General features: G+C 39.5%; 1 protein-coding gene and 1 gene segment (V, D, J or C); both read left to right on the top strand.

Moving 5' to 3' along the window:
- The first annotated feature begins 12,113 nt into the window (after positions 1–12,113).
- LOC126495422 (endogenous retrovirus group K member 5 Gag polyprotein-like) overlaps positions 12,114–22,929 on the top strand; it is a 29,782-nt gene continuing 18,966 nt past the window's right edge. The window contains exon 1 of the mRNA XM_050133023.1: positions 12,114–13,374. Coding sequence (XP_049988980.1) covers positions 12,265–13,233 — 969 coding nt within the window. The 5' untranslated portion in view covers positions 12,114–12,264 and the 3' untranslated portion in view covers positions 13,234–13,374. The remainder of the gene's footprint in view (positions 13,375–22,929) is intronic.
- Positions 20,491–21,144, top strand: LOC126495423 (immunoglobulin lambda variable 6-57-like). The segment is given in 2 exon segments: positions 20,491–20,582; positions 20,690–21,144. Coding segments are annotated over 2 exon segments (486 nt in total).

Below are 22,929 nucleotides of genomic sequence, written 5' to 3'. Positions count from 1 at the left end.
AAACCCAGGATAGCCAAAACAATCCTATACAATAAAGGATCTTCTGGAGGCATTACCATCCCTGACTTCAAACTCTATCACAGAGCTACAGTAATGAAAACAGTGTGGTATTGGCATAAAAACAGAGAAGTCGACCAATGGAATCGCATAGAAGACCCGGAATTTAATCCCCAAACCTATGAACACCTCATTTTCGACAAAGGAGCTAAAAGTATACAATGGAAGAAAGAAAGCATCTTCAACAAATGGTGCTGGCACAACTGGATGTCAACCTGTAGAAGATTGAAATTAGACCCATATCTATTACCTTGCACAAAACTCAAGTCCAAATGGATCAAAGACCTCAATATCAGACCGAACACACTGAACCATATAGAAGAGAAAGCGGGAAGTACCCTATAACAGATGGGCACAGGAGATCGCTTCTTAAGTATAACCCCAGCAGCACAGACACTAAGGGCAACATTGAATAAACGGGACCTACTAAAGCTGAGAAGCTTCTGTAAAGCAAAGGACACTGTCACTAAGACAAAAAGGTATTTTCTTTTTTTTATCCAATCTATTTGATATTCTATAAACTTCTTGTACCATATAGGCAGTTTTTTTTTAAGTTAGTAGTTCTTTCATCAATGATTTTGTTAAATATATTCTATGAGTTTTTGACCTGGGATTCTTCTTCTTCTATTTCTATTATTCTTATGTTTGGTCATTTTATAATTGCCCTGAATTTCAGAGTGTTCTGTATTAGGGATATTTTTAGATTTTGCAATTTCTTTTACTGATCAATCTGTTTCTTCTCTTGTATCTTCAGTGTCTGAGATTCTCTATCCAACTTTTGATTTCTGTTGCTGGTGATTGCATCTGTAGTTCCTGTTTGATTGTCCACTTCTAGAATTAGCTCACTTTGTGTTTTCATTATTCCCTTTATTTATATTCAGATCTTGAAGAGTTTCCTTAACCTGTTTGTTTTTTTCTTGTTTTTTTTTTTTGTCTTTATTTATCTTCATTTTTGGTTGTTGTTTACTCAGATTCTCTATGGAAGTTTTTCATTCATTCTTTAGGACCTTTATCATCTTAGTAAAGTAGATTTGTGTCATTTTTTTGTGGTTCAGCTGTGATAAAAATATTCCAGTTTTGGTGTCATATGTAAACTGGTGTCTGATGATACCTTTTTATCCTGACTGTTGTTGATTATATTCTGACACTGGCATTTATGCTCTTGTTTTTGGATGATTTCTGGTATAGGTCCTGATTTCTGAGTTCGTCTTTGTAGTATGGGTGCTTTGTTCTTTGGATTCTCGTTCCTTTTTGTCTTGTAGTCTTTGTAGCCTAGAATTCTAGTGACTAATGTGGCCTTTGATCTAATAGGGAGTCTCTGTCCAACTTGGATAATAACCTTCTGATGGTTAGGTTGGCCTGTGAATCAGCAGGGAGTCTGTTCTTTTGACAGTTTCAGCCTCTTTTGTATGACTGCAGTGGTCTATACCTATTCTGGTGTGGATTTTAAGTGAGTCTATAAAGTATGCTGTTCAGATTGCACTGGACTGCACACAAAAAGTGGAATTCTGCCTTAGTTGGTGGCAAAGTGCAGCAGTGGGGTTGTTGCTGAGATTAGAGGGGGAGGATTGCATGCTGGGCATGAGCATCAGGGAATGCGAGAGGCAGGTTGAGAGGGAGGTTGCTCACTTGTTTTTGCCCTGGTATGGGCAATTTCTGAGCCAATTAAGTATTCTGAAATTGGGATGAAATTCTGGCCTTGGGAAGGAAGATGAGGCTGTAGGATGTGGGTGCCAGAATGGGTCTTGGGAGAGCACAATTATGGATAGAGTACAGTTCAGCTGGCTGGTATGTCACTCACCCTATCATCCAACTAGTGTGAGCTGGAACCAAGCAGTGAATTCCATTGGAGTTGGAGGCAGGACCTATCAACAGTGTTGAAGCTAAGTGTGTTGGGGAGGACCATGGAATGTGTGCTGGGTATCAGGATCTGATAGATATCTGATAGCAAAATTACTTAAAGAACTCAAGAAATTGGAATCAAACAAGCAAATAACCCAATTAAAAATGGGGTACAGATGTAAACAGTGGATTCTCAAAAGAGGAAACACAAATTTCGGTGAAACACTTAAAAGGTTAACATTCATAACCTTCAGGGAAATGCAAATCAAACCTACTTTGAGACATCATCATACATATGTCAGATGGCTGAAATCAAAGAAACAAATAGTGGTTCATGCTGGTGAGGATTTGGGGGAGGAGAACACTGATTAATTACTTTGGGAATGCAAACTTATATGGCCATTATTGAAATTTATGTGTCAATTCTTCAGAAAGATGGTCATCATTCTATTTCAAGAGCTACTTAAACAACTTTTGGCCATATACTTAAAAAATTAACACTTTATCTTACAATAGAGATACTAATCCAACCATTTTATTAATGCTCTATCATTTTTTTTAAGGCAGGGTTTCTCTGTAGCTTCTAAAGTCTGTCCTGGAACTAACTCCTGTGGACCAGGCTGGCCTAAAACTCACAGAGATCCACATATGATATATGTGAAAATGATCAAAATGAAATTGCCATAAATGTAGGAGACAAAACCTCTCTTAGACAGCTCTCATCACTGAAAGAAGCTTCCAGTAATGGAAATGTGGTACATCTTAATTTTTTGACCAAGCGTGTCAGGATCCAATCTCAGCTCAGGTTCAGGTCCTGAGAGCAGGAAGGGATGTCAGGAGGAAGAAATAAATTGTCTGGCCACTAGATGTGTTTCACACAAGTTGCTGGCCCTGAATACCTCCAGCCATCTTTCTTTATTCATCAAATAGAAGCATGATTTTCCTAACTAAAAAAACACATTTTCCACCCTTCAATGTCAAACTCTGGCAAAAACAATTATGTCAAATGTATTTTCTCCCAACTTTTACATCAAAATATACTTAAAACGAAATCAAAATTTATCATTTTGCTTGCTGTGCCAAATATTGAGCTAGGCACGTTCTGTCTTTGTGAAACTAAAGTTGGTTGCCATAGGAACACATTTTTCAGGACAACAATCTCATTCAAAACATATTTACAAAATAGGGGTGATCTGTCTCTGATCCTGTCAGGATGAATTACAACAGTTCCTTCAGTATGAAGTAATAACTGGCATCCCAGACAAAAACCCTTACAAACATCAGCTCACAAAGAATTATAGGGCAATTATTTCAAAATGGAATTTCCAAGAATGATTAAATTTGTCTCATGATTGAAAAAATGACAGTGCAATCACCAAGAGAATCATTAATTTTATTAGAGAGAAGAGAGCGTGCAGGCTGCATGGTACCAGCAGTATTCTGTGCTATCCCAAAGTTCACTAGTCCTTGCCATGTGCTTTTGTCTCATCTGGAAACCCATTGACAAGTACTGAGCTGAGAGCAGATGCAATATAATACAATGGAAATTAAGGAGGATGAAAGTGTTAGGCAGTGAATGTAAAAAAGAAAAAGTAAGTGGCTACACACAGAATAGGAGGGATGCTGAAAATGAAGGCTTTTCTCTAGGCTAAAGGAGAAACAACAGTATAAAAGATCAACATTAAAGTTAACATCAGATGTAAAAGAGCAAGTACTAAGAAATGGCAGACTTAAAATGAAAGTTAAGATAGCTCTTGGGCCCCAAACAGGAAGGAATGAAAATGAAAGGTATATCCATTTGCATGCAAATTTCAAGAAGTCATTAGTTTTTATAGCTCAGTAGTACACTAATATGTATATATTCCATACTTTCTTTATCCATTCTTCAATTGAAGGGCATCTAGGTTGTTTCCAGATTCTGGCTATTACAAATAATGCTGCTATGAACATAGTTGAACAAATACTTTTGTAGTATGACAGGGCATCTCTTGGGTATATTCTCAAGAGTGGTATTGCTGGGTCCTGGGGTAGGTTGATCCAGAATTTCCTGAGAAACCGCCACACTGCTTTCTATAGAGGTTACACAAGTTTGCATTCCCACCAGCAATGGATGAGTGTACCCCTTACTCCACATTCTCTCCAGCAAAGGCTATCATTGGTGTTTTTGATTTTAGCCATTCTGACAGGTGTAAGATGATATCTCAAAGTTGTTTTGATTTGCATTTCCCTGATCGCTAAGGAGGTTGAGCATAACCTTAAGTGTCTTTTGGCCATTTGAACTTCTTCTGTTGAGAATTCTCTGTTCAGGTCAGTGCCCCATTTTTTAATTGGGTTAATTAGCATTTTAACGTCTAGTTTCTTGAGTTCTTTATATATTTTGGAGATCAGACCTTTGTCTGTTGCGGGGGTGGTGAAGATCTTCTCCCAGTCAGTGGGTTGCCTTTTTGTCTTAGTGACAGTGTCCTTTGCTTTGCAGAAGCTTCTCAGTTTCAGTAGGTCCCATTTATTCAATGTTGCCCTTAATGTCTGTGCTGCTGGGGTTATACATAGGAAGCGATCGCCTGTGCCCATCTGTTGTAGGGTACTTCCCACTTTCTCTTCTATCAGGTTCAGTGTGTTCAGACTGATATTGAGGTCTTTGATCCATTTGGACTTGAGTTTTGTGCATGGTGATAGATATGGGTCTATTTTCATTCTTCTACAGGTTGACATCCAGTTGTGCCAGCACCATTTGTTGAAGATGCTTTCTTTCTTCCATTGTATACTTTTAGCTCCTTTATCGAAAATGAGGTGTTCATAGGTTTGTGGGTTAAAATCTGGATCTTCTATACGATTCCATTGGTCAACTTCTCTGTTTTTATGCCAATACCAAGCTGTTTTCAATACTGAAGCTCTGTAATAGAGTTTGAAGTCAGGGATGGTAATGCCTCCCGAAGTTCCTTTATTGTATAAGATTGTTTTGGCAATCCTGGGTTTTTTGTTTTTCCATATAAAGTTGATTATTGTCCTCTCAAGATCTGTGAAGAATTTTGATGGGACCTTGATGGGGATTGCATTGAATCTATAAATTGCCTTTGGTAGAATTGCCATTTTTACTATGTTGATCCTCCCAATCCAAGAGCAAGGAAGATCCTTCCATTTTCTGGTATCCTCTTCAATTTCTTTCTTCAATGCCTTAAAGTTCTTGTCAAATAGATCTTTCACTTCCTTGGTTAGAGTTACTCCAAGATATTTTATGCTGTTTGTGGCTATCGTGAAAGGTGATGTTTCTCTGATTTCCCTCTCTGCTTCCATATCCTTTGTGTATAGGAGGGCGACTGATTTTTTGGAGTTGATCTTGTATCCTGCCACATTACTAAAGGTGTTTATCAGCTGTAGGAGTTCTTTGGTGGAGTTTTTGGGGTCGCTTATGTACACTATCATATCATCTGCAAATAATGAAAGTTTAACTTCTTCCTTTCCAATTCGAATCCCCTTGATCCCCTTATGTTGTCTTATTGCTATTGCTAGAACTTCAAGCAACATATTGAAGAAGTATGAAGAGAGTGGACAGCCTTGTCGTGTTCCTGATTTTAGTGGGATGACTTTGAGTTTCTCTCCATTTAATTTGATGATAGCTGTCGGCTTGCTGTAAATAGCTTTTATTATATTTAGGTATTACCCTTGTATCCCTAATCTCTCCAAGACCTTTATCATAAAGGAATGTTGAATTTTGTCAAATGCTTTTTCACCATCTAATGAAATGATAATTTTTTTTCTTTCAGTTTATTTATATGATGGATTACATGGATAGATTTGCGTATGTTGAACCAGCCCTGCATCTCCGGGATGAAGCCTACTTGATCATAATGGATAATTTTTCTAATCTGTTCTTGGATTCGGTTTGCCACTATTTTATTGAGAATTTTTTTGTTGATGTTCATGAGTGAGATAAACATGTAATTCTCTTTCTTAGTTGGGTCTTAGTGTGGTTTTGGTATCAGGGGCAACTATAGCTTCATAAAAGGAATTTGGCAATGACTCTTCTGTTTCTATATTGTGAAATACATTAAGGAGTATGAGTATTAGCTCTTCTTGGACGTTCTGGTAGAATTCTGCATTGAAAACATCTGGTCCTGAGATTTTTTTTAAAGGGAGGTTTTTGACAACAGTTTCTAATTCTTCACGACTAACAGGTCTATTTAGATTGTTCGCCTGCTCTTGGTTTAATGGAATTAGAAAACACTATCCTGAGTGAGGTAACCCAGACCCAAAAAGATGAACATGGGATGTACTCACTCATAATTTTTTTGCCATAAATAAAGGACATTGAGCCTATAATTTGCAATCCTAGAGAAGCCAAATAAGAAGGTGAACCCAAAGAAAAACATATAGTTATTTTCCTGGATTGCTGGGCAAAAATTGGGAACTGGGGGGTGGGGTGGGATGGGGGAAAGGGGAGATGGGGAGAGACAAGTGAGAAGGGGAGGATGGGGAGAGCTTAGTGGAATGGGATGGTTGAGATAATGGAAGGATGGATATGGGATCAGGAAAGTATATATCTTAATTAAGGGAGCCATTTTAGGGTTGCCAAGAGACTTGACTCTAAAGGGGTTCCCAGGGGTCAAGAGAGATGTTCCCAACTAGGTCCTTGGGCAGCTGAGGAGAGAGAGCCTGAAATGACCCGATCCTATAGCCATACTACTGAATATCTTGCATATCATCATAGAACCTTCATCTGGCGTTGGGTGGAGATAGAGACAGACACCCACACTGGAGCAATGGACTGAGCTCCCAAGGTTCTAATGAGGAAAGAAGGAGGGAGAACCTGAGCAAGGAAGTCAAGATCACGAGGGGGGCACCCACCCACTGAGTCGTTGGGGCTGGATCTATTTGGAGGAGCTCACGAAGGCCAGCTGGACTGGGACTGAAAAAGCACAGGATGAAACCGGACTCTCTGAATACGCTGGACAATGAGGGCTGCTGGGAAGCCAAGGACAATGCCACTGGGTTTTGATCCTACTTCATGTTCTGGCTTTGTGGGAGCCTAGCCTGTTTGGATGCTCACCTTCCTTGACCTGGATGGAGGGGGGAGGACCTTGGACTTCCCAAAGGGCAGGGAACCCTGACTGCTCCTTGGACTGGAGAGGAAGGGAGAGGGGAGTGGGGGAGGGGGAGGGAGAAGGGAGGAGGGGAGGAGGCAGAAATTTTTAATAAAAAAGTTTAAAAAAAAAGAAATTAAAAAAGGAAAATGAAAGGTGTATTGGAAGCAAAGGGAAGGAAAACATGCCAGAGGGCCAATAAGCAGATAAAGTGAAAAATAAAGATCTCAAATGGAAAGTCCTGTCAGAGCCCAATGCAAATTGACTTGATCATATTTGGGCATAGAGACCATGGTGAAATGGGAGGATCTGGTTGATAAGGAGGGAACATTTATAACAATTAAAATGCCACAGTGCTGATAGAAAGTGACTGATGAAAACTTAGGGAGATATTAAGATTGCTTTGATGGAGGAAGGTCATTGAGCAATAAAGAAACTGCTTGGCTGGCCCTGATAGGTTAAAGCATAAGTGGGAGGAGTAAACAGAATAGAATTCTGCGTGGAAGAGGAAGTGTTGTCAGACTCTGCTCTGCTCCCAGAGAGGCTCGACAGCTCTGCTCTCTGGAACAGAGACACCATGCTCAGCTCTCCTGGGTAGACTCGACAGCTCTGCTCTGGAGCAGAGACACCATGCTCCACTCTCCCGATAGCTCTGCTCTCTGAGGCACACGCAATGAAGCTCTGACCCAACATGGACATAGGTTAGAATCTTCCCGGTAAGCGCACCTTGGGGTGCTTATACACATTACTAGAAATGGGCTAGTCCAGATGCGAGAGTTAGCTGAGAAGAGGCTAGATATAATAAGCAGTGTTTACATGAATACAATTTGTGTGTTGTTATTTCGGGGCATAAGCTAGCAGGCGGCTGGGGTGCTGGGGACGCAGCCCTGCCGCTTCCTATTTCAACATTGCTTGAACCCAGTGCCTTAACCAGCTCCTGATCAAGCAAAGTTTTTAAAAAAAATTTTCCATGTCTTTACCTTATGAGACATGATAAGATTAATGGGCACAAATCCTAGCTGTGATATCTTTTGCAAGTTTGTACAAGTGTTACAGCAGTTGTTTTACTTGGAAGATAGTGCTGTAATAACAGTACTTTATTTAAATAGTGAAAACTGCAAACATATAAATTAATATTACCCATGTGGACATTGTTAAACTATGTGGCTTTGTAAGTTATCAAGTAAACTTTACAGAAAACACAAGGCAGTCTTTATACCATAAATAGAGTAAGTGATCTATCATGTCAATGCATTTGGATATGAATAAGTATAAGAAGAAGATACACAAAAATACGGTGCTCCTCCATAAACTGAATGTAGTGGTTCACACAGAACACATGACTTGCTGTTGATTCCAGTGAATATTGGCTGGACCCAAAGAACTTGCTCTTCTTATACCCAGTACAAATTTGTCCAATAGGTTCAAGTTGTGCATTGGGAAAAGGAATAGGCAAACTTTCCATTAAGAAAGTAATCTTTATAATTGTATTTGGGGAATGATAGTAAACACCCATGAGAAAAGAAGATCAACTCATTAGAATTATCTAATTTGTCAATTTCTAACCTGAGACCCTGGATAGATTTCTGATGACCAACTGTTGATAGTTTGTAATGTCTTTTGGTAACTTTAGACTCTCTTAACCAGAAAGCACTGTGAACCTTTGTGAGTCAAGTGTTTGAGAAGTGTACTGAGCAAAGGGATCTCAGAGTCTGTTTTATCACCTGCAATGAGACTGAGATTGAGAAGTGGAGTTTGAAATCTTGGGGAAGGATTGCCCATTTCCTATCCTCACTTCATAATTTCCTTTGATTAATTCTGGATATTTAGTCGTTCAACATGGAGCAGCTACCTCAGTCTGGTATGTCATGGAAAAGGCAGTGCAAGTACCGGAATTTTCATGCCTTAAGCATGGCTCAGACACTTGACATCTCCCTATTATCTCCATTACCATTTCATATATGGTCATATTGTTATTTTGTTCCTGGTTCAGAGATTCAGGCCCAGATTTTCCACAGCTCTATTCATATTCCAAGATATTTATGATACCACCAGTCCTCAAGAGATTGATTTAGCACAAACCACACAAGCTTGGAGTGGTATTAGTAGTCCCATTAGCTGAATTTACTGAGCACACACAATGTGGACACTGCTCCATTCCAGACTCACATGATTCCAAAACTAAGGTGGAGATGTTTCCAGTTATCAGTAATTCACACAAGTTCATAGAGATGGAGACAAAGCATGTTTCAGAAAGGAGTCAGGTATTCTCAAGCACATTATCTTAATGTACAAATGGCCAATGGTATGCCATTGGAAGCCCAGAAGCAAACATTAGTATGCCTGATTCTGAGAACTATTTCAATTACCAATTCAGTAATAGCTTCTTGCAGAAACTTCAGAGAGGCAGTCACAATCACACACTTTCTAACCCAAAAGGGAAGAACCAGGTCACAAATACATTCATTATAGTTAAGTCTTCAGTGTTTGGATTCACCCATGTTTTTCTCAGCTCCATAGTATTTGGGCATCTATATTTCTCTGACTCCACCCTCCATACCAGGCATTGGCTGTCTGACTTCAGAGCCTGAGAGCTTAGCACCTTCTTTTTCTCCTGCTTCACAGTAGTGAGTGGTTTCTGCTGCATCTAATGCACCCCTGTCTATCTGTCCTGACAGAACTTCCTGTACAGAAAACATTTGGAGGTAGGACTTAGTGAAATCAGAAATCTGTGACATCAACCTAGAAAAAAAGTGATCCATCTTTTTCTTAGCACATGCCAGAATCTGCCCTCAGCTGTGGAGATTTGTTTAATTTAAGTAGGGTAAAAAAGAAAAATATCCTGTATTCCCTTTTTTAATTACTTTATAAATTATATCAATCAAAATTTCTACTTCCTGCTCTCTTCCCACATCCCTCCTCCTTCCGCACTCACTCTCAACCCCCCTCCAGTCCTAAGAGAGGGTAGGATACCCTGCCCTTAAGGCCAAGGCCCCCCCTCCATCCAGGCTTAGGAAGGTATGCATCCAAATAGAATAGGATCCTAAAAATCCAGTACATGCAGTAGAGACAAAGCCCAGTACCATTATCATTGGCTTCTCAGTCTACCCTAATTGTTAGCCACATTCCGATAGTCCAGTTTGATCTCATGCTCCTTCAGTCCCAGTCCATCTGGCTTTGGTGAGCTCCCATTAGATCAGACACACTGTCTAAGTGGGTGGACCAACCTCTTATGCTCTTGACTTCCTTGCTCATACTCTCCCTCCTTCTGCTCTACAACTGGACCTTGGGAACTTAGTCCAGTGCTCTGATGTGGGTCTCTGGCCCTGTGTTCTTTTAGAATGACCTATGAATCTGAGAGATCCCAAATGGGTAAGGACACTGTATAGTGGAGACTTGGCTGAGTACTCTCCCTTTTATAGACAGAAGAAGATACACAGGAACATCTCTGGATCTTTTTATTTCCCTCTGCATTTTACCAGAGCATCATCTGGGCAATTTACTCACATAGGGGTTAGTAACTGCATCCTCTTTCCCACTAGAAAGATGTGGAGGCATTCTTTTCTCTTGACTCTTATTGAAGTGAGAGGTGACTCCCATGGCCTTACTGAATTACAAATATTATCATGTCTGTGTAAAATCTAAAGTCCAAAACACTCTCAGAAGTCAATGTTTCCCACAATATAATAAAAAACAAAAGCAAAGCATGCAGTGGTGGTGCACGTCTTTAAGCCACACTCAGGAAGCAGAAACAGTCGATCTCTGTGAGTTCAAGGCCAACATTGTAGGGATAAGTCCCGCCCCTTAGGGGGCGTGTTCGCCTCAGGCTAAAGTTTGCCTATAAATTTGGCGAGCATGCTCCCAGCCCTCGTTTATGCTTTCCTGGTCTCTACGGGAATGGTGGTTCTGTAAGTCTATTCCTCTATTAAAGCTGTCTATATTTTGACAATCTGTCTGCATTCGCTTACGCCGTTACATTTTGGTGTCCAACGTCGGGCTATTTTGCCCCAGACTCAAGCGCGTAGCCTGCTAGCTAACACAGCACGCTTCCGGGTGTCATTTTCTTAGTTCATGACTCGGGCCCAAGGGCTGAGTCCGAGATACACTCGGCCTTCAGGCCCATAATATCCAGAGAGGCAGGCAGATCTCTGTGAGTTCGAGGCCAGCCAGGGGTGGTGGCATACGCCTTTAATCCCAGCACTCGGGAGGCAGAGACAAGCAGATCTCTGTGAGTTAGAGGCCAACCTGGTCTACAAGAGCTAGTTCCAAGACAGGTTCCAAACCACAGAGACCACCACTGGCAGGAACCAGTCATTGCAGGTAAAAGAAAAATTTTTTTTTATAATTACAATGTCTGAACACGTTACCATTCAAGAATTTAACAGTTTTTTTTAATTGTATCATGTGGGAGATTTTACAAGAGGTGTCTATCACCCCATCTCTATGGATCTTTCTGGGATTCGTAGTTTTCCTTGGCAATATATGGTTTGATAATAGAAATATGATAAAGTCTTTACGAGCAGAGGTTGCACACTTAAAAACAATTGGGGATGACAACAATCTTCTCAAGAATCAGTTTGAAGTTCTCCAGAGGAGAACAGAACTTTATTTAACATGACTCAATCAACTGAGCAAAATTTAAAAAAGGTACAGGCTGATATTAAGGAGAAATTTATTACTATGGAAGAGGGAGCAGCTGATTTGGATCGTAAGCTCCAGTCCCTTTCTGTAAGAACTGAATCATTAGTGGCTGATATTAAGGAGAAACTCATTACTATGGAAGAGGGAACAGCTGATCTGGGTTGTAAGCTTCAGTCCCTTTCTGTAGGAACTGAAATATTAACTGAGAGAATCAAAACTGCTGAATGTGACAATCGGATTTTGTCTAAAGCTTATGACAGATTGGCAGAAAGATTGTCAATACAAGAAGGCATGGTTTATGCCATAAAAATTGTGTCCAAAGATTAGATGTTATCTCTAATGGACAAACTTCATACTTTAGAATCCTCAATGAAGGCTTTGGAACATAATTCTGGACAGGAGATTCAGACATTGCAGAAGGCAATGGTGAATAGAATAGATTGAGGAATTTCTAAATTCTGATGAAGAAGAGCAAAAAGTAGAAAGGCAAATTTTAACTACATCTGTGGGTAAATCTCTCCGGGACAATTTCCACAAAGCTCTACCTACAGCTATACCTGCCTTTCCAGTAATAACAACAGAGAAGGTGATTGGTTCCAGAAACCCTAGGGTCATAAAGGAAGATGCATGGGAGCCTGTCCTTATGAATGACCTCAAAGAAATTAAACAGGCTGTCATGACTTTTGGGATGCACGTCTCTTTTGTTAAAGAATTGCTAAAATCTTGGGCATCCACAAGCAGAGATACACCATTGGACTGGCTCCAGCTGACCTCTGCAGTCCTTGAGAGTGGGACGCAATTAAAATGGAAATGCTTATTCAGGCAAGAGGCTAGACTTTTAGAACAGCAAGAAAAGGCGAAGGGAAGTGACATCTCCCTAGATAAAATTCTAGGTGAAGGACTCTTTTCCGATCCTCAGGAACAAGCTAATTTGGATGAAAGCATACTCTCCATATGCACTACAGCAGCCTTAAGGGCTTGGGACAGGGTACAAGACCCAGGACAGAGAATGGAATCATTTGTTACAATTAAACAAGGTCAGAGAGAACCCTTTAGTGATTTTTTACAAAGACTTACTAAGGCTGTACAAATAGGGATACCTGACCCTGACACAAGACGTATAATGATTGAGTCTTTGGCTTATGAAAATGCAAATGTGGAATGCAAAAAGATTTTGGGGCCTTTAAGGTTCAGATCAGCACCCTTGGAAGAATGGGTCTTGCATACACTGGATGTTGATACATTTGATTATGGCACTGAAGCATGGGTAGAGGAAGCAATTTCCAATGGTAAAAGGAGACATCAGAATACCAAATGTTTTAATTGTGGCAAAATGGGTCATATGAGAAGGAATTGTAAACAACGGACCTTCAGAAACAATAATAATGCGTCTTCTAGAAATAACAGAAATAGAAGGACTCAGCCTTCAGGTTTATGTAGAAGATGTGGAAAGGGTAGACATTGGACGAATGAGTGCAGATCTACAAGAGATAGACAAGGAAACCTGATACAGACGGGAAACGTGAGAGGGGGGGCCTCACAGGCCCCCATGGCAAACATGGTCCAGTCATTTCCAGTTTCTGCAGAGAACGTGCCTCGTCAGGACAATTAGGAAACCTCATGCCTACTGTTACAAACGATAATGAGCAGAAAGATGAGTTACGTGTGTTTTGGCAAACTTCTATAAATGATCAAAGACCTAAGCTGAGAGTGTGTGTAAATGGCATTTTTATTACTGGCCTGCTGGACACAGGTGCTGATGTAAGTATCATTACTCCAGAATCTTGGCATCCTTATTGGCCTCTTCAGAATGTAAATGTTCAGCTCCTGGGAATTGGAACCCTATCTCAAGTAAGGCAGAGCATGAGATGTGTTGAATGTATAGGGCCAGAAGGACAAATAGGAAAATTAAGGCCATATGTAGCCAATATTGTAATGAATTTATGGGGTCGTGACCTATTACAACAATGGAATACCTAAATTAACATTCCTGCTACTTCTAGAGCCTCTACTTCTGAGAATAATATTAAAAGATATTACAAACAGAGAAAACCAGCCATTCAGGCTGTACAAGAACAAGAAATTGATGTCCCTTCAGAGATACCAACAGCCTTGCCTCTAAAATCGTTGACTGAGAAACCAATATGGACAAAGCAATGGCCTCTAGCTGAGGAAAAGTTACAGGCTTTAGAACAGCTGGTACAAGAGCAATTAGATGCTGGACATATAGAAGAATCTACCAGCCCTTGGAATTCTCCTGTATTTGTGGTTAAGAAAAAATCAGGTAAATGGAGAATGGTGACAGATCTCAGAGCTATCAACAAGGTTATTCAACCTATGGGTCCTCTGCAATCTGGAATCCCTTTGCCCTCTTTATTACCAAAAGGATGGCCTCTTATAGTTATTGATTTAAAGGATTGTTTTTTCACCATACCTTTACAAAAAGAAGATAGAGAAAAATTTGCCTTCACGGTGCCTACTTACAACAATTCTCAACCTTCCAAGAGGTACCACTGGGCCGTCCTCCCCCAGGGTATGTTAAATAGCCCCTCCTTGTGCCAATATTTTGTGAACCAACCATTGCAAATAATACGCAAGAAATTTCCCAAATCTATAATATACCACTACATGGACGACATCTTGTTATCCGATTCAAACATGGATACCTTGAACAGACTGTTTGAAGAAATAAAGATACTTTTACCTAAATGGGGATTGCAAATTGCTCCTGAGAAGATACAGAAGGGAGATTCTGTTAATTATTTAGGTTATAAAATAGGTTTGCAAAAAATTAAGACACAAAAGGCACAAATTAGGAGAGATCGCCTACGGACTCTTAATGACTTTCAAAGACTGTTAGGAGACATTTCCAGTCTACGACCAGCTGTTGGGATAACACCTGATCTAATAATTCATTTGAACAAAACCTTGGAAGGTGATAAAGACTTAAACAGTCCCAGAGAATTAACAGCTGAAGCAGAAAAGGAACTGACAATAATTGAGGAAAAATTACAACAGGCACATGTGGACAGGGTGAATCCAGAGCTCGATTGTATTCTCGTCATATTACCATCCAAAATTTCTCCTACAGGAATTTTAATGCAGAGAGATGATATTATCTTGGAATGGATCTTTTTACCACATAAACCAAGTAAAAAACTGAAAACTTATGTGGAAAAAGTCTCTGAGTTAATTATAAAAGGCAAGCTGAGACTTCGTCAACTAGCAGGCATAGACCCAGCAGAAATTATAGTGCCTTTCACTGCTGATGAACTAAAGAAATTATGGGAAGATAATGAAACATGGCAAAGAGCTTGTGCTAATTTTTTGGGAGACATTAATAACAACTATCCAAAAAGCAAGAGGCTTAACTTCATAAAGAGAACTTCTTGGATCCTTCCTCGAATCGTCCGTGATGCTCCAATAACTGGAGCCCGTACATTCTATACTGATGCCAATAAAACAGGGAAGGCAGGTTACAAATCGGAAGACTTGGGTAAGGTGGAACAAAGTCCTTATGATTCTGTCCAGAAGGCAGAATTATATGCCATTCTTATGGTGCTAAGGGATTTTAGAGAACCTATTAATATAGTTACTGATTCACAATACGCAGAAAGAGTTATTTTACATATTGAAACTGCTGAATTTATACCTGATGATACAGAACTAACCTCATTGTTTATCCAGGTTCAAGATTTGATCAGGAACAGGCTTTGCCCTATGTACATAACACACATCCGATCCCATACGGGTCTGCCAGGTCCTCTAGCACAAGGTAATGCAGAAATTGATCAATTATTGATTGGTAGTGTGCTACAAGCCTCTGAATTTCATAAAAAACATCATGTTAATAGCAAAGGTTTGAAGAAAGAGTTTTCTATCACATGGCAACAAGCTAAGGAGATTGTAAAGAAATGCCCTACTTGCTCTTTCTATAACCAAACGCCACTGCCTGCAGGGGCTAATCCAAAGGGCACCCAAAGGAATGAAATCTGGCAGATGGATGTGTTTCACTTTGCAGAATTTGGCAAATTGAAGTATGTTCACCACACCATTGACACTTATTCAGGCTTTCAGTGGGCAACTGCTTTAAGTTCAGAAAAAGCTGATTCAGTAATCACTCATTTATTAGAAGTCATGGCTATCATGGGTATACCTACACAAATAAAGACAGATAATGGTCCTGCTTATGCCTCTAGGAAAATGAAACGGTTTTTTGACTATTACAATATCAAGCATGTTACAGGTATACCATACAATCCTACAGGTCAAGCAGTCATAGAAAGATCAAATCGAACTATAAAGGATATGTTGAATAAACAGAAAGGGGTGGAAAACACCCCCAGAAATAGGTTACATAATGCTTTGTTAACCTTGAATTTTCTTAACGCTAATGAGAAGGGGACAACGGCTGCAGAAAGACATTGGATAATGGAAAAGTCTACTGAACTAAATCAACCAGTTTATTTCAAGGATGTGCTGACCTCACAATGGAAGCCAGGAGATGTGCTGCGTTGGGGAAGGGGTTTTGCTCTTATCTCCACAGGTGAGGAACAATTGTGGATACCGTCAAAATTAATAAAGGTTCGGTATGAAGAAGAAAAGCCATTTGGAAAAGATAAATAACAATTCATTCACAAGGATGGCGAGCATACTGATGGTAAGGAATTCAGGTAGGTTGGGGGCAGGGTTTTTTTTTTTTTTTATCTCCACAGGAAAATACTGATCTTCAAAGAATTTAAGGGACCCTGAATATTTAATAACTGATGGATGGAAAATAGTTACGACCCACTAAGACTCAACAGTAACATGAGTAAGTATTGATTATATATATATTTTCTTTTTTCTCTTTGAACGCTTCTTTATAAATATGTAGAGCTGGTTTTGGAGTTGGACTATGGCTCAGTCCCTCTTCAATTCCAAGCCTGTTGATAAGAGATATCTCAGAGTTTCTGTCTCAGATCAGGAGCCATGAAATGGGACAGAATGAGGATAATTATATACTTGATAAACTTTCTTTGCTTTTCCTCATATCTGTGTCTTTCTTTATATGTCAGAATATGTCCTTGTTGTTAATGTTTAAATTTCCCATAACAAGCAACAAATTTCCCTACAGTAATTTTTGAAGTTTCCAGGATGAAGATGGGGCCCCACAACATCAACTCAACCTGGTTTTTATGACGTCATGAATATTTTTTTTCTTTTTCTCTTTTTTACGCGCTAATATGAGACCTGTTTTTTGGTACCAACTGCACAAGACAATTTCGAATGGTGCACATTTTTGACAACACTCTGGCCGGACCTTCTCAAAGTGCTCAGGGACTAGTTATAATTTTCTTAGGTCAAAGGTTAATTTGGGAATTTTACCATCATTTGCTTTCACAGGAGCCCCTAAGGAGAACATCGCCCCCATGTCAGCTTGAAGCAATCTTAGAGGACGACGTCCCCTCTCCCAACAGAGTTTGCCCTCAGGGTTAGGGACATCTTTTAGTGGTTGGTTTGGGGTTGAGGGGATGGGGAGATGTTTTATGGAATTAGGGGTATGTTCAAAAAAAAAAAAAGGGGGGGGATTAACTGGTTTGATGGGATGATTGGTATTTGTGAGTTACTGTTTTTAGAAAATTGTATTGGTACTGTTTTCTGTATATTGACATATTGAATATTGAATGTGAGTGTTCCTACCTCTATTTTTGTATAAGAATATGCTTATATTGTATTGATACATCTACCATATCACAATGTACATTTCTACCTCTGATACTATTTATGTAATAACATTGTTTACATTTGATATGTAATGACATTGTTTACAGATGAAGATCATTGTCTTCATATATTGCACAGTTGTTTATTGTTTTAGTCTTTAAGTTAGATAGATATTGAGAATTATATAGATTAATAGTCATCTAAGTTTGTCATTTGTAATTAGACTAATCAGGTTCTTTAGATATATAGAGATTATACTCAGTATAGATAGATAATCTTCAACCTCTTTGGAGAGCTGTAGAATATGGCCTTTAATATAACTCAGAGTTTCGTGATAGTGAGACACAATTGCTCCTGGCAACACCGCTCTATTCCCGAGAGAACGTTGAGCACCAAAGACACTCCACTGGGAGCTTGTCTTCTTGGCAGAACTGGCCTTTGGGTTAAGAAAAGCCCATACCTCAACCACTGACAAAGATACAGAGCGTGCATCAATGGATACAACAGGACTGTCATATCCTGCCAAGACAGGGTAAGATAGTTTTGAAAAATTCATTGCATTTGTTAATGGTATGTCAGTTATGTTAGGCCTTAGCCAAAGTTGGTTGACTCAACATTGCAAACGAGACTTTGGGTGATTGCCCAGGTAGTCAGTTGTCTCTGTCAATTGTTACACATTTTGGATATATCTCGTTTGTTAAGTAATATTTATTCCCTTCTCGGATATTCCCTTCTCGGATCTTTGATGGAGTTGAAGATTATATAATTGTAGTTACTCTCTACATTATTTAGACTCCTTGAGATAGAATGTTTAGCAAAACTTTTGATTCTCAATATTGTTATATTTATTATTTGTCATTATTGTATATAGTTGTATTTGGTTTAGTTCTGTCTTTTAGACAAAACGGGGAGATGTAGGGATAAGTCCCACCCCTTAGGGGGCGTGTTTGCCTCAGGCTAAAGTTTGCCTATAAATTTGGCGAGCATGCTCCCAGCGCTGGCTTCTGCTTTCCTGGTCTCCGCGAGAACGGTGGTTCTGTAAGTCTATTCCTCCATTAAAGCTGTCTATATTTTGACAATCTGCCTGCATTTGCTTACGCCGTTACACAACCTAGTCTACAAGAGCTAATTCCAGGCCATGCACCAAAGCTATATATAAACCCTGTATTGAAAACTGAAAAAAAAAAAAAACCAAAATTTAAAAACAAAAAGCAGAACTGCTTAGTGCTTAATGAGGTAGAAAAGGAATCAGTTCCTTGTGAACCTTATTTACCTTGCTATTTGGCTGGAGTGGCTGTACAAGCCTTTGCCCTGGTTCTCAAGGTTGAAATCATGTTCCAGCCTGCTCAATCAGAGCACAAGCTTCTACTCTCCACACTTTCAGCAGAGATAACTGAATTTCCCATCATACAGTTGTGAATGACTATCCTTTAGTGTTGAAAGGACATTTTAGTACCACATGGGCCATGGCTATTAACAAGTCCTTTTCTGAGATTTTCAGTCATTTAGAGGACCTATAGATAGGTCATCTCCAATTCTAGTTGAAGAACCCAAGGCATGTAACTGGTGTGCTGGCAATTGTTTAGGGAATACCCAAGGTCATCCTCTGACATGGAAAAGAAATTAATGACTAGGAAAAAGAGATGAAGTTGTAGAGATAGGGACAGTGACAGCTTTATGCGTTTAAAATTAGAGAAGGCTAAATGTCTGTTAAACAGATTCTAGCTTTGGTAATGTACAGGGCCTCTGATTGTCCCTTTTCCCAGACTGCTTCTGTGTTGATGGCCAACCCTGTGATTTCTAGCTGTTTTCTCTTGAAGACTTTTCAAGGATGAAGACATGACAGTTGTAGGAAGCCTGCTTTTCCTTTCTTGTCTAACCATGTTCTTTTAACCTTACTTCAATACCTTCCCTGGAAGAAGTAGTTGCATCCACAAATACTTTGCATGGATGTGTTTTTGCCCATTAGAGGACAGCGATAGGCTATTCTTCAGAGGACAATGCTGTTGGCAGGAAAAAGTTATTTAGAAATCACTACTGTCCTCCATAAACTTGCACATGTAGTGATATCATTGGACAACATTTCCCAAACACACTTCTGTGGTTTACTTCCTGTTCTTTGATTCCATTCAATACATAAGTAGCCAACTCATAGCTCTGTTACATATTTCCTCCTTTATCCTGATGCAGTCATTGTTATGAGAAATATATTTCTATGAACAAAAAATTTTAATAATTTCATGGACATTACCTACTTAGTATAGAAAAGAAAGACTCAGAAACTAAACATTTTCAAGTTCGGCAACTTAGTCTCAGCTTACAAAATTTGATGTTGTTTTTTGTTGTAAGATTGTTAAAACTCTGCAAATTTTCAACTGTTAGACTAGGGATTCTCTTACAATTTATGTTGACTATTTCAACCGCTATTATTCACTGTTTCATTGGACCTAATTGTGAACAGCAGATTGTAGGCTATTTATAAATCGACTGTGTGTGCACTCGTGTGTGTGTGTGGTAAGAAGTGTGTCTGGGTACCTGAGGAGGCCAGAGGAAGCATCTGATCTCTTAGAGCCTGAATTGCAGGAGGATGTGAGCTGTCTGACATGGTTGCTAGGAATCAAAATCACTTCTTCTACAGGAACAACAAGCACACTAATAGCAGGCATTGCCAAAATCCACTCTAAACGACAATACTATATAAATTTGTATGGAGAAATAGAAAAAAAAAACAGAAAAAAATTGTGCCTCTCTAGGCATTGATTCTCTATGCAAAATAAAGTAGTTTATACACTGCCTCAATTGACACATACAGAATTACATTAGTGGATAATTTACTTTCCACTCAGAGTCCAGATAGAGATATGTGGCTTCCAAAATTGTCTCACAATTGGTAGGAGACGATCTAGCAGACATTCACCTGATGGAAGAACATGGTTGCTTTGGGGAGAGTTGTTTCCCTGGTTTCTGATGTTTTTTCTTCACTTTAAGGTTTTTCTATTCTGCCACTTGGTGGAGCCCAAGTCCTCTGCATGTGTAGTCTCTCAACTTCTCTGTGACTCCCAATCTGATGTAAAAGGAGGGGCCTGTACATCCCAAGGAAGAGGGATATTTGCATGGAGTCAGCTTGCACACACAGAGCCAGATAAAAAGGGGCACCCAGCTCTAGTCAGTTCATTGAACTCAGCAAGAAGAATCTGGGTGTCTTCACCATGGCTTGGACTCCAATACTGTTCATTTTCCTTCATCAATTAACAGGTCAGTGGACTTTAATAATTATGGGAGAGTAAATGTTGCTTGAAATGTTCTTCCTTGTAAATGAGATTTTCTTGTCCTTACTAATTTTTATTATCTTCCTTTTACAGGGACATGTGCCCAGTTTGTGCTAACTCAGCCAAACTCTGTGTCTGGGTCTCTTGGGAGCACAGTCACCATCTCCTGCAAGCGCAGCAGTGGTAACATTGGAGGCAGCTATGTGCACTGGTACCAGCAGCACATTGGAAGTCCTCCCACCAATGTGATCTATAAGGACAATCAAAGACCATCTGGGATTCCTGATCGGTTCTCTGGCTCCATTGACAGATCCTCCAACTCAGCCTCACTGACCATCACTGCTCTGCAGATTGAGGATGAGGCTGACTACTTTTGCCAGTCTTATGATAGTGGCTATAGCCACAGTGATGAGAATAATGGGGAAGTAAGACCAAAACTCCCCAGAGTACCAGCTGTGAAATCACTTGTAAAAAAGACCATTGTTTTTTCATGTTTCCTACAAAATACTGGTATTGGGAGTGCCAAATCATAATTTTCTCTTGGTTCAGAATAACATTCTACTTTCTCCTCCCTATGTGAATGACTTTGCTCTATATACATATATGCTTGCACTATGAGATAGAAATGTTTGAAATTAGGAATTTTTAATGGAAATACTACTGACATTTTATGTCTGAGACTTCCTTTCATGTTTGATGTGTTCAGCACCATCTGTGAACATGAGTCACATGCATATTTTAAAATTTTCCCTCCATTACAACATCACTAAGTCTCTGTATTGCTAAATATATCTGTAACATGGAAAATGCCACACTTGGTGTATACTTTTGAAATTGGAGTGGCGGAGCTGTGTCCCCAGCACCCCGGCCGCCTGCTAGTTCATGCCCGAAATAACAACACACAAATTGTATTCTTTTAAACACTGCTTGCCCATTATATCTAGCCTTTTCTCAGCTAACTCTCGCACCTGGACTAGCCCATTTCTAATAATGTGTGTAAGCACCCCAAGGTGTGCTTATGGGGAAGATTCTAGCCTACATCCATCCTGGGTCGGAGATGCCTGGGAGAGCGGAGCCTGGCGTCTCTGCTCCAGAGAGCAGAGCTATCTCGGGTCTGTCTGAGGAGTCTTACCTCACTTCCTCTTCCTCCTGTTTACTCCTCCCACCTATGTTTTAACCTATCAGGGCAAGCAGTTTCTTTATTTAATTAACCAATGAAATCAACAGATTGATATATGACACTCCCACATCACTTCCCCTTTTTCTGTTTAAAAAAAAAGGCTTTACCTTTAACAGAGCAAAATTACATATAACAAAACAGTAAAAATTACAATAATCTATATCATAACTAAGGAAAACTATAACTATAGCTAACTATTCTTAACTCCATCAAAGAGCAATATTACCTAAGCAAACAAGAAATAAGCAACTTTCAAACTCTAGAAATTACAGAGACATCTCGCTGCCTGGACAGTCGCCCAAAGTTCCTCTGTACTGTTGGGGCATCCATCTTCGGCCTACAGGCCCATAGTTTCCAGCAGACATTTCCATAAAGCAGGAAATTTCAAACGCAGTCACTGTCTGCTTGTCCTGAAGAATGTCTTGCAGACTCTTTCATGAATCAGGAACCCCAAAAGGTCATCTCACCTTTAGGCAACTTCAGCAGTCCTCTCTCTGTGGGTCCTTTGTGTCAAGTTTATGCAACAGTCCAGGCAAGAGCAGTTTCTTGCCCAAATGGCTATCAAACTCCATAAGGATCCTCTTCGATGCCCATCTTCCTCTTGAAGTAGATTGGTGCTGCCAGTAGCAGAGTGTCTCATTGTCATGAAAAGTCCTAAGGTATTAAAACATTTAATAGCATATTCCGTAGTCTTTGAAAAATATGAAGAATGTCGATCTAACTGAAATATATATCTATATATCTAGAAAATCTAACTAACATAACTATAAACTTGACTATTATGATTATCTATTAACAACCTATATACATTACATTTTTTAAAAGAACTACACAATCATAATACCTTAGTCAAGATCAGAAACACATACACATATAACAAAATTGACCTTAAAATCCATACCAATGCAAATTATTTATATCTATATCATATCCTCCTTTAAATGTAAAAGAACATTCATAAACCATATTTGGGAACAAGGGCACAGTTTTTTTCTCTCCAAACTGCTTCCTGCTGAATGGGGGCGTCGTTAATTACGTCTTTCATGGTATAACCTGTGTGCTAGTTTCATCTTAGTTGGCAGGTGAGTGAAGCAATTTTCTTAAGGTATTCACAGCAACCGTTCAGGAAGGTGTGGTCCATCATACCATATCG

This window comes from Alexandromys fortis, unplaced genomic scaffold (assembly GCF_014885135.2).
Source record: "Alexandromys fortis isolate MF-2015 unplaced genomic scaffold, M_Fortis_MF-2015_v1.1 scaffold_445, whole genome shotgun sequence".
NCBI classification, from domain to species: Eukaryota; Metazoa; Chordata; class Mammalia; order Rodentia; family Cricetidae; genus Alexandromys; species Alexandromys fortis.
This window is presented reverse-complemented; position numbering and strand designations above follow the sequence as displayed.